The sequence below is a fragment of the Struthio camelus genome, chromosome Z (genome assembly GCF_040807025.1).
Source record: "Struthio camelus isolate bStrCam1 chromosome Z, bStrCam1.hap1, whole genome shotgun sequence".
Taxonomy (NCBI): Eukaryota; Metazoa; Chordata; class Aves; order Struthioniformes; family Struthionidae; genus Struthio; species Struthio camelus.
The window spans coordinates 33,194,183-33,208,349 of NC_090982.1; the positions used below are offsets into that span (position 1 = coordinate 33,194,183).

Below are 14,167 nucleotides of genomic sequence, written 5' to 3' on the forward strand. Positions count from 1 at the left end.
CTTTGAGAAAATTTCCATGTTTGAAATTACCACTACCTATGACAATGTAGAGAATTATTTTAACAGTTAAATAACAGTATTTTGCATGTGCTTGTGTAGAAAGAAACTTTTGTCTTTTTTGGAATAATGTTGATTGAGCCAATTGGCAAAAAAAAAATTTCAGTCTTTGTTTGTTTCGCAACTTGATGAAAAGTGGTATTTTCCTCACTTTGGTTCCTATCAAATGAGTCAGTTACACACGTGCCAACCTCTAAGTAACTGAGCAGTTTTGTTGGATTCAGCAAGGGTATTAGTCAGCTACCTCAAGTTAAGCATATGCTTAAATTCCTTGCTGGCTTGCAGGCTTTATCTGAAAGCACTCCACAGCTGTTAAATGTTTAAGATGATGTCACTGGTACTGCTGCAACTGCTTCTCCCCAGCATAGATGGCTTGCTTACAATTGCAAATCTTTTTCCTTGTAATGACCTTTAGTAATGCTGCTCATATGCAGCTGTGTGGCCAGTTGGGTAGCTAACGCTTGACTAATATAGCATAAGAATATACTCTTGACAGTTGTTTGTTCACCAAGAATAGATATGAGATATTCTAGATGATGACTGTTTTAGTGCAAGCCACACAGCATTACTGTCAAAAGTATGTACTGGGATTAGAAGTACTAAAATCTAATGCAGATTCTAAGTCCCACTTTATCTTAGCTATGGTTTTTCTGTTGGCGTCATACTTCTATAATGTTAGCTGTTGTAAAATGGTTATCAATTTCACTATATTCCCTGAGGGAGTTGGCCCTTTAAGTCACTGTGGGCATGAAGTAGTAGACAGTACTTGTAGTAAGATAAGGTGATAGCAGCTATTTTGACTGAATTGTTCATACAGTTCTTAGAAGTCGTCTTGCTTTGAAGGTGAGAAGACTACATTTTACAGCAGTGGTTATTGGAGTGTTTGGTGGTTGTTAGTACAACATTAGCACAAAGTTGTAGCTCGCTATTTCCAATTTTTCGGTTGTGCTGTTTTATAATGGTTGAGATGGTATGCTAATGTGGATTATAACGTAATACGCTGAAGAAAATGATACTAGTTTTCTTGCTATTGGATAGCTTTTTTTTCTTTATTTTTTCCTTAGGGCTGGTGGACTAGGTCTCAATTTCGTTGGTGCCAACGTTGTTATACTGTTCGATCCAACATGGAACCCAGCAAATGATCTTCAAGCTATTGACAGGTACCCTCTCAAAATACAGAACTTGATCCCTGTTGAGTTCTTTTGTTTTCATCCTGTAAATTAGTTGTCCGGTTAATTTTTTTCCTCAGAAAGATATTTTTAAACATGATCTGATTTGTCCGTAAAACAGTAAGAAATGTCCAGCTAAGTTATTTTTTGGAATTGATATTCTGCTTTTTAACACTGAATTTTATTATTTATTTTCTATTTTATTTTTGTGACACTGTTATAATGGGGTCTCAAAAATGTCATAGTTACTGTAACTTTTCAGGATCTCTAGAACAAGTGTGTATGTATAGCCAGATGGCATTTTTCCTGTGTTTGTCAGGGCAAAGTACGTTGGCACTGACCTAGTTCGAGTGGTGTTTTGAATTCCAGAATGCCTAAAGAAAAACATTTATGTTCTTTTCAACCTCACCCTCGTGGAGATTAGTCTCTTTTCGGCATTCTCTTCCATGTCTGATGTTATGCCATTGGAGTACTTCCAGGAATCTAGATTTTTCTTTTGAGGCTTTTTGACCATATTATTTCCTCAGTAGTTAAGGACAGACTTTTGAACAGGTAAAGTGAAATGATTGTGGAAGCTTTCAAAATTCAGTTGTTTGATATATTTTAATGAGCAAAAGTAAACTTGTTTTTGTTGTCTCATCCAATTATGCAATTCCATTTTAAGCGTCTTTCTGATTTCCAAGAGGTGTTTATGTGCATCTGTCTTGCTGAAATAAGTCTGTCAGAAACGTGTATCGTTGAAAGGGACTGTCATTATAGAATCTTTGAGATTACATTTTTATAATCTGTTCAGCCTCTCTTGAATTTTCTGAAAGTAATCTATTACAAGTTTCAGAGCTCATAATTTAAATAGTGTACTTCCTTTTCATTACCTGTTTTTATGATGTTTTAACTTGCACAGTGCTTATAAAATTAGGAAGGCACAGGCTGTCCCAAGGAATCCATGATCTAACTTGGATAAAACGCAAATAGGAAAATGTTTTGTGCAAGACCACATGTAGAGGAGGAGAAAAGCAAACAAACAAAAATAATGGAAGATGTGTTTTGAGAGATGGGAGACAGGCCTTGTAATACCAAGAGATGAAAGCTGTTTCAGCTGTATAGCTCTGGGAAGAAAAATACAAAATTAAGGATAAAAGAAAAAGGAATAGAATGCTGAGAAAACTTGGAATCAAGTGAAAAATATTTTACTTATAAATGCTTTAGACTATGTCTGTTGTTTCAAGTTGTGAATTTTTACTGCCCCTAAGAGTTCTCTTCATTTTTACTAATAAAGAATATGGTTTTCAATATGGTATTGTCTTTGCAGAGCTTATAGGATTGGTCAATGCAAAGATGTTAAAGTGTTTAGATTGATATCCTTGGGAACTGTGGAGGAGATGATGTACTTACGACAAGTTTATAAACAGGTAAAGTTCATGAAGTATTTAAATCAGTAACTATTTTCAGCTGCTTGACTGAAAGCTAAGCTAGCCTATCACAAAATTTTTGTGATTTTTATGATTTATGCTGTTATTTTAACTTCCTGAATTATATAATTTAGCAATTGTCAAAAAACAAAATGGAACAGTATTTTTATTCTAAGTGTTTCTGTAACTTTAGACATATTAATTAGGTAACATACATTCATCAGCTTATACTGAGAAGAGATCTGTTTTATTTAGAGATGTAAAACAGTATCTGCTAGCTGTATCATGCTATCTGTGGCAGCTTGACTCAGGCAGTTTTTTCCTTTGAAGAGTTAAAAGAGAGAGAGCAAAAGTCTTGCTGACCCTGTAGAATAGAAGCAAAGGCCTCTCTTTAAAAGAGCAAAGGTAGCAAAAGCTTGGGTGTAAGGGGAGGGGAAATGGTTAGCTTGTAGCTGCTGCTGTTACGAAGGGAAGTAGTTGCCTGTGGGAATCCTTAGCCTGGAAGAGTTGCTCTGGGCTCTGAATTTTTTATTTGCTTTGATAGGTTTTTAAACTAAAGACTGGAAAAAGCAAAGAAGTACAGAAGAGTGTGTGCTTTGAGAAATGTGTTATCTAGCAACTGTTTGCTTATGAGATAGGAAAAAAAATCAGCAACAAAGAGCAGGTTGCAGACAATAGGAAACTGCACAAAATATGGACGTGTTTTTCTACACAAAAGTTGCAAGTCTAATCAGTAAGATGGAACACAGGATTGGTTATAAATTCAGGTATGGACAGTGGGGGCCTATAAACTGGTGAAATCAAGGAAATCGCTGAGATGCAGTTATTCTGAGGTATACGTTTTGTAGGAAGGACAGAGTAGCTTACCTCAATGGGCAGCTGCTACCCTATGAGAAAATAAGCTTTGTGAAATTGACAAGTTAACCTAAAACTTCAAATTATCAGCCATAAGTAGGAAGAATATGTACTGGGTCTGCAGTGGCAGTCACCTATGATCAGGACAGGGTTTGTCACCAGTTGGAGGAGGTTGGAGGCTGAATGAGTGGGAAATGCCTTAATAGTGAGTTTGTCATTATCCTCATATAGATTTAAGTAAATGCCAAATAAGAATCTGAGATCAAATACTTGGACACCATATCTGATTTCATAGAGCAGATATTCAGAAAACCCACAGCTGCAGGATCAAGTCTTGAGTTGCTCTCAGTGGTGTATACGACCTGCTTTAAAATGTTACGATCAAAAGTGCAACAGTGACTGTAGCTTACTTAAATTCAGTGTCTTGCAAAGGCTGCAAAAAATTAGTTCTACTTAATTTTAGCAAAATCAACAAATAAAAAGAAGAAACTTGTTAAAAAGTAGGTAAAGGGGTGAAATGTTCTTAGGTAATCTGGCAATTTTCAGACATTGTACTAAACGTTGAAATTCATCCTAATGAGGCAAGTCAAGTTTAAAAACATAGCAAGTCCAAAAAGATTTTTGAGGAACAGTAGGCTAAAAGCATAAAAGCAAATAATTTGTTTTCAGGCACGTCAGAAGCAGGAATTTTGCTGGAGAATCTGTGTGGGCATTACTTAAGCAAGGTTTAAAAGAGTGTTCATAGCAAAAAACCTACATTTTTCATGAATGTGAATATGAAGAGGCTTAGAGAGCTTCCTGTACCAAAGCTCTCCTCACAGGAGATACTTCTGAGGATTTGTCTCAAAGACAAGTATCAGTAGAAAAGGTTTCAGAAAGACTAACAAAATGAGAAATAGCAGATTAGCAGGACTAGCTGTATTCGCTAAAAATCCTAAAGGAGAGAAGTCATGCTTCACTGAGGTCTTTGGAGTTAATGATCTTGTGGATAAAGATGACCTGGATGATACTATCTGCTTGGATTTCCAAAAGGCTTGTATCAAAACTCTTTTCCAAAGGCTCTTAGCCTTTTTTTCCAAGTTGATGTTTTTAAAAAAAAAAAAAAAAGTAAAAAAACCAAAAAATTTTTACAATGATTCTGTTTTGCAGTTTAAGTCTACATTTGAATTGCATTCCCTGCTATTGACACTTGATTTGGGCACAGTTAGGAATTTTCAGTAATTCATGAAGAAAACATCTTTTTCGTCTGCTGTTGAGAATTAAGAAACATGAGTGCATGTGAACATGTGGCTTTTAGTAAACTGTATAAATGGATGCTTAGAGTTAAATGTAGTCTGTCCTGTGTAAGAACTGCATTTATGCAAAAACCTTTTGTCATGTTGTATTGTATTTTTACTGAGGGATGTATTTGATCTTAAAATCAGTGCATTTTTTTAATTAGCAGTAGTCAGTTGTCTGACCGAGCCATATGTGGTTCAAAATCCAAAACAAATAAAATTGAAATCTAAAATATGTGATCCCAAATTAGCTATATATATATTCTGAAGTGCAGTTTTGTAAATACCATGCATAGTTTGAGAAGGATGTAAATTTTGCCTAGCTAAAAAGTTTTTGCTTGGCTTACATAATTCAAGAAACGATTCCTGTCTTGGAAAAAGCCTGTTCAGTGCCAGAGAACTAGCAGTGAGCAGAGCTCCAGAACTACTGACTTCTTAAAGACACTTACAAAAAAATATTACAGATCTGATATCCATAAAGTTTTGACATTCCTCCTGCTCAAGTCAACTGTACCAATTATTGAAAATTTGCAGTCATTGGAAAGCAACTAAACCTGCCTGACTTCAAGAATGTTTGAATTCTGTCTGACAGACTGACTAGTTGTCTTTTTCTCTTCCACATGGAAGACTTTTTTTAGTCTCTTTTGTTCAATCCAGTTAGCAGCAGTGCATGATAATTAAGATATTCAGAGACCAGTAGAAGTAATGTCATGACTTGATTTAGTGCTTACCAAGTAAGCATCCAGTGCAATGAGGACTATGAAAACATATCGATAATTTAGTACTGAAGAAAGATAAGTAGTCAAGATACAAAGGAGTTCCAGTAGTGGGTATACTAGGTGTCTGATAGTAAACCACAACGAAGTAGAAGACTTGAAATACATCTTTAATTTTTTTACTTGGTCAAACCAGTCAGGCTTATATTATACCACAATGACAACATCTGCCAGGGAAATTAAAACAAAGTATCCTCCCTTAGGAATTTCTGCCTGCTCCAACTAAAGCTGTGTATATAAATGTGGATGCCAGGAAATTCTGACATGTTGTTGGAGCAAACACTTCTGAAATCTCTTGTGTTGTTTTGTTTTAGCAACTTCACTGTGTGGTAGTTGGAAGTGAAAATGCCAAGCGGTATTTTGAAGCAGTACAAGGATCAAAGGAACATCAAGGAGAGCTTTTTGGGATCCATAACCTTTTCAAACTTAGGACTCATGGGTCCTGTCTTACCAAAGACATTCTGGAGGTGTGAAATTTTTCCTTTTGACTTTTGGATATTAATTTTACTTATTTTCCTTTCCTCATAAGTATTTTGTTATAATTTTGAATGGAGGTGCTTTGTAAAACGGAATGATGAAACTTGGCAGCACCTGTCTATGCAATGCCTCAGCTGAACTAGGCCTTCTAATTTCTATCTGATGTAAGCTTCCTTGCATCAAACAAAAAACTGAAAAATAGGTTTGTATTGCAATTTGTAAGAGTTTGCTCATGCATCTCTCTTCCTGCTAAAATCCCATATCTGATTTTTGGGATATTTTCGCATATTTTTAACTTTAAGCACAGATGTCTTTTATTCATCTTCAGTTATCATTGTCCTTTAAGCCTGAATTCCTTTCCTGGAATATTTATGATCATAGTAACCTTTGTATAGTATGTGTTGAGATAGGAAAAACTGTTTAATAAAATATGTTCTGTAATGCCATATTTATTTAAAAAATTTTGCAGGGTGGAGGTGGGTAACTAAGGCTTTATGTTTCAGAATTTGCATCTTACTTATTCTAAAAAGAAGAATGTTGGCCCAGTTCCATGAAGTGTAGTGTAAACTGGGTTTAAGTATATGCAATATATATGCCCTTTTCTTCTCAGCACGTTTGTTGCAGATGACTTGTGTCTTGGAATTTATTGCCGCCTTATTCTAGGTTTCTTTGCATCCTTCCCTCCCTTTATTTTGTTATCTTGCCTACACAAGGAGGAGGCTGGGGAAAAGTTGGGATCTGAGTCATGTGCATAGTAGTAAGAGTAATGTAGTCAGCTCAAAACTACTCTGCTGAGGCCTAAATTAAAACATAGCATGTACTGTAAACACTGTAGCAGGCATTCTGCCATGGAAAAAAAAAGTCTAAAAGTATTAAAGCAGTGTATGCACAAGATCCTCGCAATTTATGCAGTATGTCATATTGCTTGCTGGTTATGGGCTAGATCAAAAGAGCACAAAGTTTGTTGCCAAGATGTGAGTGTTAGTCTGGACTTTGGTGATTCTACTCTTGAGACTTATACCTCTCTAGAAAGAAAACCCTCTCCTGGTGGGGGGCAGGTTGCCTTTTATAACTTGAAGTACTATACCACACAGGTACAGTTATATACCTGTTATATATATTTTGTTATATAACATTCTTGATTCCTTTTAGAGGGAAGGGCGAGTAGAAGCGGGAGTTATGACAGCAACGACATGGCTAAAGGAAGAGACTCCTCCACACAGCTCAGAAAAGGTGAGGTATCTTTGTGACACCCAGAGCAGCGCCTAGGAGTTTCTCTCATTCTAACTCCTGCAGTGGCACATGTGGGAAGTAGGTTGTTAGGCTGGTAATGCTTTTACCTTAGATTGCACTTGCCATCATTTTTTATGTCTGCTGGTCATGCTGTCTGTGTTTAAAATGGAGTATTATAACCATCTGGTAATATGGTGTTCTTTGAGGTTCACAATACTTGGATATCATCAGTCTGGATGAAGACATTACTAACATGCTGTTATTACTATTCAGCAATACTTCATGTTGCCCTGTATCTTATGACTGGCTTGTATAATAGCCTTCTGATCAAATCTGTTGAGGTTCTAACACCTACTGTTGTTTCAAATACTTCTGGTTGACCATTTAGTTGAAATAGTCTAACGAACAGTGATTCTTACCATTTCAGTGGTGTGTTCCATCCTGGCTTTTTTTTTTTTTTTTGGGGGGGGGGGCGTGAGGGGGGGAAGGAGCAAATAACGTATCCAAAGGTTTCTGTCTAGAACTTGTTTTCTTTTTTTGTAAAGGTTAGGTTTAAATGGAAACATTTTCATGAATTTTTTTTTTGCCTGAACACTGCATTCAGATAGGTTGGGAATGAACAGTTAGGTCTAAAATGTAGCCTCTGAGAGTGAAAATACTCTTAGATGATCACATCCCACTGAACTGTACTGCGAATTAGTCACCATCTCTTATGTCTTGACTTTTCTGGGGGTTTTGGGAGTAATTGTCAGTATTAATTTAAGTCAGTATGACCTCACATAGATGCAGGGTGACAACCACTAACTTTTTTAGCCTATGTTAAATGCTTTATTGATAAGCAAGGTTATATCAGGATTTTAAATGATTAAAGGATATAAATTTAATTGGTAAGACTTTTCCACATGGACAGAAGTTTCGTATTTACCCTTCTGGCTTTCCATTTACATTTTGAAATAGCTCTCATTGAAATGAGTATTACGTAGTTGTGGTGCTGTGTTCTGGACTTCTGTAACTTCTGAGTGTTTCAGAGTTATCTGGATGTAATTTGTGTTTGATTACAGTAGGCCTCAACTAGTTTTAGTGCAGAACGTTATGTACTCATAGCTCTCTTAAACTAGAAGCATTAGCTCCTGCATACAAGAGGTTGGTCACTGCACTCTGAGGTTAGGTTTGAATCATGAGGTCGCTTTTCAGATAACCTTAGGAAGATGAGAAGCTGCAGCAAGGTTAATGAGAACTAGAAAACAGGGGTGTGGGCTGGGCAAGTGCAGGTTGTTTTCACAGTGGGGCATCATATATTGTCTCAAATGCCTAATAAAGTTTTTAATGCTGTTTTCATTTTTGTTTTTCCAAATATTTTCATATAACACAATTTGTTTTGTATTTGTTTTCTATCTGTGTATTGTGTTATTATTTTCTATACTTTTGGATGGAGTAACACAGTGAAAATCCACCTTTTTTTTTATATTGCTTCAGAATTAGGTATGTTCCTTGTGTTATATATGTTTTAAATAACTTATTTGTTTGCAATATCTAACTTTGGTGTAAATTATTTTTCTTTTGCATTTTTTAGTGTGCACAACCAGACTGTGAAGATGATAGAGCTCTCCCAAGCATTAAGGCACAATTAAAGAAGCAAGAAATAGATCTTTATGATGATTTTAGTGATGATGATATCCTAGAAATTTCCAAGAAAAAATATGACGGAAGCAAACCTCACACTGCAAGTTCTTCAATGGTAACACAGGGACAGCTTTCTTTAATGCAATGTGGGTTCTCTAAATTGTTGCAGAGAGAAGTTGATACTACCAAAGAAAGTCATAGTAATGATAATGCTCATCATTCAAGTTCTGATGGTCAGATTATAAGAACAAATGTAAATACTAACTGTCATAATTTTCACAAATACCAAACCCCTATCCATATTTTGGAGCATGGGAAAAGTGCAAAATCAACAAATGGAACTGATAAACAGGATAGGCATAGTGCAGGTGCAGCCTCAAATTGGCTGTCTTTTTCAGACAGTGAGGAAGAAGGGGACCGGGAAAATCAGGATCAATGCATTTCAAAGCAAAGTGATATAGTTATGGAAACAGAAAGCAGTGCTGAAGAGAGTGATGATGTCGTCTTTCCTACCCAAGTTCCAGCTCACCAGGAACCTATGCTTACTAAAAATATTGAAATATATAAGTCAGCATCTGAAAATTATGAGAAGTCAGCAAAAAGAAAAGATGGGTTCACATCTAAGGGAAACGATAAGCAGCCTGGATTTGGTAGTACTGTGTCAGCTTTCAGCAAAATCATTTCTTTGGAGGACATTAAGAATACCACAAGAGATTTGAAAGGGGCAAGCGACATCAGTGATGAGTCTGATGATATTGAAATCCCCCATAACTCTGAATCAAGAATGTTAAGAACTTCGGGCTCTCCAAAATTGAAACAAAGACACGTCCTTAACAAAGAACTCGGTAACTTTTCCAAAACTCTGCTGCAAGCAAAGAAGCCCAGTAGACGAGAGGGGGCAAGTGATTCGCAGAATATAGATGAATTTTCATCTTCGGAAGACAACTTACCAATTGAGAAAACTCATGCCAGAAAACAAAGCTATAAGTGTAAAGGCGAGAGGAGAAAAGTTCGGTTTGCGTCTAAAATGCCCCATCATACTCAAGATATCTCGGTTGTACAAAGGAAGCCTAATAATTATGCTAAACCTGAAACTTCTGTAAGTAAAACAGGAGCTGACCATCAGGATCAAAGAGTGGAATCAATGGACAGATATTTAGGTAATTAGTCATTCAATTTCCTTGCTTTCGTTTCATCTAAAATAGTAACTTAAGTTTAATTTATCACTGTTGACAAGTTTTAAGTTATTGCTTTTATATATCTGCTTGTTACACAATTTAAATCAATATTCCATTAAGTTATATAGCAATATCTGTCTCTTTTTACCTGCTGGTCTTACTTATCTTCTTAAATCCTAACTGAACGGACAACTTTCAGGTAAACCTTTTTTATAATTACAATATGCTTCTTTAGTGCAACTGTGTACCTCCAGGATTTTGGAATGACTAACATCTTTTATTTTATCTTTCTCATAATGCATCAGATGGTGTTCAAGAAGTGGCTTATATTCATTCAAATCAGAATGTGGTTGGATCCAGCAAGGCTGAGAATCGTTTGAGTCGGTGGGCAGTACGAGACGTCTTTGAGTTGAAGCAGTTTTCCCAGCTCCCTGCTAATGTAGCAGTCTGCAGTGCCAAGGTAAAGAGAATGTTTGGGAAATGTTGTTTTTACTCTATTTTTATCCTCATTTTTCATCTTAAAAAACCCTAACAAACTTATTTTTCTGTTATTGACCACCGTGAATGATCAAAGCCAATGAGGATGGGAGGAGGAGGCTCAAATGGAGGTCTAATAAATTATCCTTGCTATTTTTGCATTGGTCAGCTCTGAAAGAGTTGGGAATTGAGCAGCAGACCACCATCTGTGGCTGTTTTTTTGTGAGAAATGGTATGGGTAAAGATTGGGCATTAGAAATCAAATTCTGTTCTGTATTTTTCTGATTTGAGACTTGAAAATCTTCAGTTTGTCCTCAGTCAAATTAACAAAAATTTAGCTGCCAGAGTACCTGATGGAATCTCTATGGCATAGAAAGTTAAACATAAATCATTTTGCAGAGAGAGTTTGTGTGTGTAAACATACAGTCACTGTAATGCATTAAACTGATGGTCATTGTAGTCTATGCTTAATGCCTGAAACGTAAAACTAGAGTTCATTGGGAGTGTTGATTTGCAGCAACAGGTGTGTTTTATGCTTTTTGTTGGTCATGCATCTTGTGTAATTATTTTTGGAATACGTATAGGTCTGGAATAAACTCAGGCACAGCTTCCAGGTTTGTTTGTTTTTTTTTTTTAATTGCATAGTAATTTTAATCTAGTTTAAATATCTGGACCCTTCGTTGTTTGCCGTATAACAAACATTTGTAGTTTCCTTAGCTGATTCTTAAGTTAAACCACAGCATAGAGTAAATAATTGGTGAATGTACAGATTGTTTTTTACGAATATGTTAGCAATGACTCCAGAAATTGTCCATGTAAGACCATGCCATTCTGGAGTGTTGAGCTTCCACAGTGGCTAAAAGGGCTGTTCCAGTGTTGTTGATATACTGTAATTAATTGAACCGTTAGCAAGGGTGCCACAGGATTTTTACACCAGGAACATCAAGCCAGGTCAACCAGTGAAAAGTGAGGCCTTTTCAATTCGAACATATTTGCATTAGAATATGCCTTGTTAACAGGAAAGTTAGTCAAAAATACTCAAGAATACTGGAGAAAGATACTTATTTAATGGTAGTGGCTGACAATATTAATAAAATTAAATATGAGTGAAAGAAAACTTTGAAAATAGTACTTTAAGGAAATGTCTGTTGATTCACCTATCTCCAAAACTAGTTTGCAGGGTATTATTCATGCAATTTATGTCTCATTTCTTAGAGTTTGTATGACGGCAAGTGTTACAAATTAATTTCTTTTAACTTGTTATTCAGTTTATTTAAAGTATCTATTTTCTTCACTCAGAAGCAACAGTATTTATAGATTCTCTTGGAGATCTAAATAGGAAGGAAAACATCAATAACAGCAGAAAAGACTGCCCGTTGATTTCATTTCCTGTTCTTACTTTTACATAGGGGCATTAATCTAGAAATAATCCCGAGATGGCTGTTCTCAGCTGAAAGAGCTGCCAGAGCCTCACAGAAAACTATGAAAAATGATCTACTTAGAAAGAATGTTACTGCTATTATTTTCCTTTCTAATGCTTGTAAGATTATTGACGTTTGGTTGAGTTCTTGTTATTGATTAGTCATCTAATCATGTTTTAGCTTTACTAAGTTCCTAAGATTCCCTCAGTTTTTACATCTTAGTTTAAGTTCTTCAGTTTCAATGGCTAGCTTGTGGAAATTAGGTGAATGTGAACAGCAGCAAAAATAAATTGCTGGAAAACAGTATAAAAAAATCATTTCAGATTGTAGTCTTACTTGTTTTCCAAACCTGCAGGAGATAAAAGGAGTATAAAATAGTCCTATTAGTCTTGCCTTTATTGCTGAAGCATGAGGACTAGTGTAGGCACTTAAGGAGTAGAAATTGCTTAAGATTAGAGCAGACTGCAGTAGCTATGAGGAGTCTTCCTTCAAAGTGAGAGAAGTAGCGTGAGAAGAGATCCGTGGGAGCAAAGTTAGAAAGGATGAGGCAGAAGGGAACTTTTCAGATATGTAGAACACCTTATTTAAAAATATGAATAACTAATGAATAAATAAGATTGTTTTTTAAATTGGTTATAGCAAGTATAAGCATTAAGCTCTGGAATAAGAAAAGGTGTTTGTCAAAATGATGGTTTCTTTCCTTAATTTGACTTCAGAAGGCCTATGTTAGATTTGGACGAAGGTTCTGTAGCTGTAGATGGGTTACGCAGTAGCTTTTTCAGTGAAAGGAAACATTTGTCTTGTTATTACTCCAGGTATATAGGTAGCTACTATAGTCAAAGTACGGTAGTCAAGTACTGCTGCAGGTATCTGCTGCTTATACTTTTTTTTCTAGTATGACTTATAAAAAGACTTGCAAATTTTTCTTAGATAGACATGGTATTTATGTACTTAGTGTTCTACATCTACTTTAAGGAATATCTAGAATTAAAAAATTTTTAAAAACGTTTAAAAAAAACTTACTGCCAACAGTTCCTGAATCGGACATTTTATCCTGTGCTTGAAGACTGGTTGATCGGTGGCGTACGAACACAAACAACAGTGTCAGATCAGTGTAGATTTTGAGGAGAAAGGACAGAAGAACAGAACATAGTATTGTATGATAAGTTCCCCTAAACAGCTCGTGTTTGTAATAGTGCTATTTATGTGGAAGGAACTTAAGCTTCAGTAGATAGAGGTGTTTAGGAGCCTTAGTAATCAAAAGAAGGCTGCTGATTTTTGTTCCATGCAGAGATGTGACAGGCAGCTGTTCCTGAAGAAATTTTGGAGATACAGATTATACTGCATTACTGACTAATAACACATGTCAGTCAATCTCTGCTGAAGCCATCTTCTGTAGTTCTAAAAATGTGTTGTACCTCCCAGAACCTCAGTGTTTGAGAAAGCAGTCAAGTATCTCTCTTTGGCATAGAAGATTTCTGGTTATTTGTAGTTCTTCATAGCAAGTTGCAAGTGGAGGCAAAAATACGGTCAGCTCTCCCCTGTCATGATGCCACGTATGTGTATGAGACTCACACCAGGCTTCAGTATTCTGAACATCTCAGGGTAGAAAATGCTTGCCAATGCAACAGACAGCTACTCCAGGAAAAACTATCCAGTGCTTTGCCCCTCTAGCCTCCTTATTCATATGACTGCAAAATATGCTTTATCTGGCATTTCATATAAGATTATTCTTTTCTTTTTTTAAAAAAAAGAGTTTTCTGGTCTTTTGTGAAGGTCTGAGTGAAGATTAAATTCCAAAATAAGTCTATTGCAATAGATGAATTTTTTCCTGTATTCTGTGTATTTATTGTTTTCACAGTAATTTGATGACATTGAGTCACGTCTGTTCTGGTTCTTAGTTTCAGTACAAATACTCTGCACCTGTGTGCAAATCCTTGGTTAAAAATTGATAGTTTTTTCGTGAAACTAATGGAAGTTTAACACTGTTTGTTAGAAAGACAGCTCTTTGCTTTGGTTTTCAGCTAGCTTGTGTAACTAAAGAAAGAATATTCAAAAGAAAAGCTCTGAAAGAATAAAATGTGTAATGAACCTGTAGACTGGACGTGGTGGCCTTCTAAAGCTACAGTAAAACTTTTAGGCGAGAAAAGGACAGTTATTTCAGCTGTTCCAGAAAAAAGTCCAGAGAGACATTCATATAATATTTTGTTAAAAA

The 14,167-nt window shown here is 35.9% G+C and overlaps 1 protein-coding gene across 4 annotated transcripts in view; it reads left to right on the forward strand.

Moving 5' to 3' along the window:
• ERCC6L2 (ERCC excision repair 6 like 2) overlaps positions 1–14,167 on the forward strand; it is a 75,687-nt gene that overhangs the window by 26,520 nt on the left and 35,000 nt on the right. For all 4 annotated transcript variants that reach the window (XM_068926900.1, XM_068926902.1, XM_068926903.1 and 1 more), the window contains exons 12-17: positions 1,122–1,217; positions 2,536–2,635; positions 5,858–6,010; positions 7,173–7,253; positions 8,827–10,036; positions 10,360–10,514. In XM_068926900.1, coding sequence (XP_068783001.1) covers positions 1,122–1,217; positions 2,536–2,635; positions 5,858–6,010; positions 7,173–7,253; positions 8,827–10,036; positions 10,360–10,514 — 1,795 coding nt within the window. The remainder of the gene's footprint in view (positions 1–1,121; positions 1,218–2,535; positions 2,636–5,857; positions 6,011–7,172; positions 7,254–8,826; positions 10,037–10,359; positions 10,515–14,167) is intronic.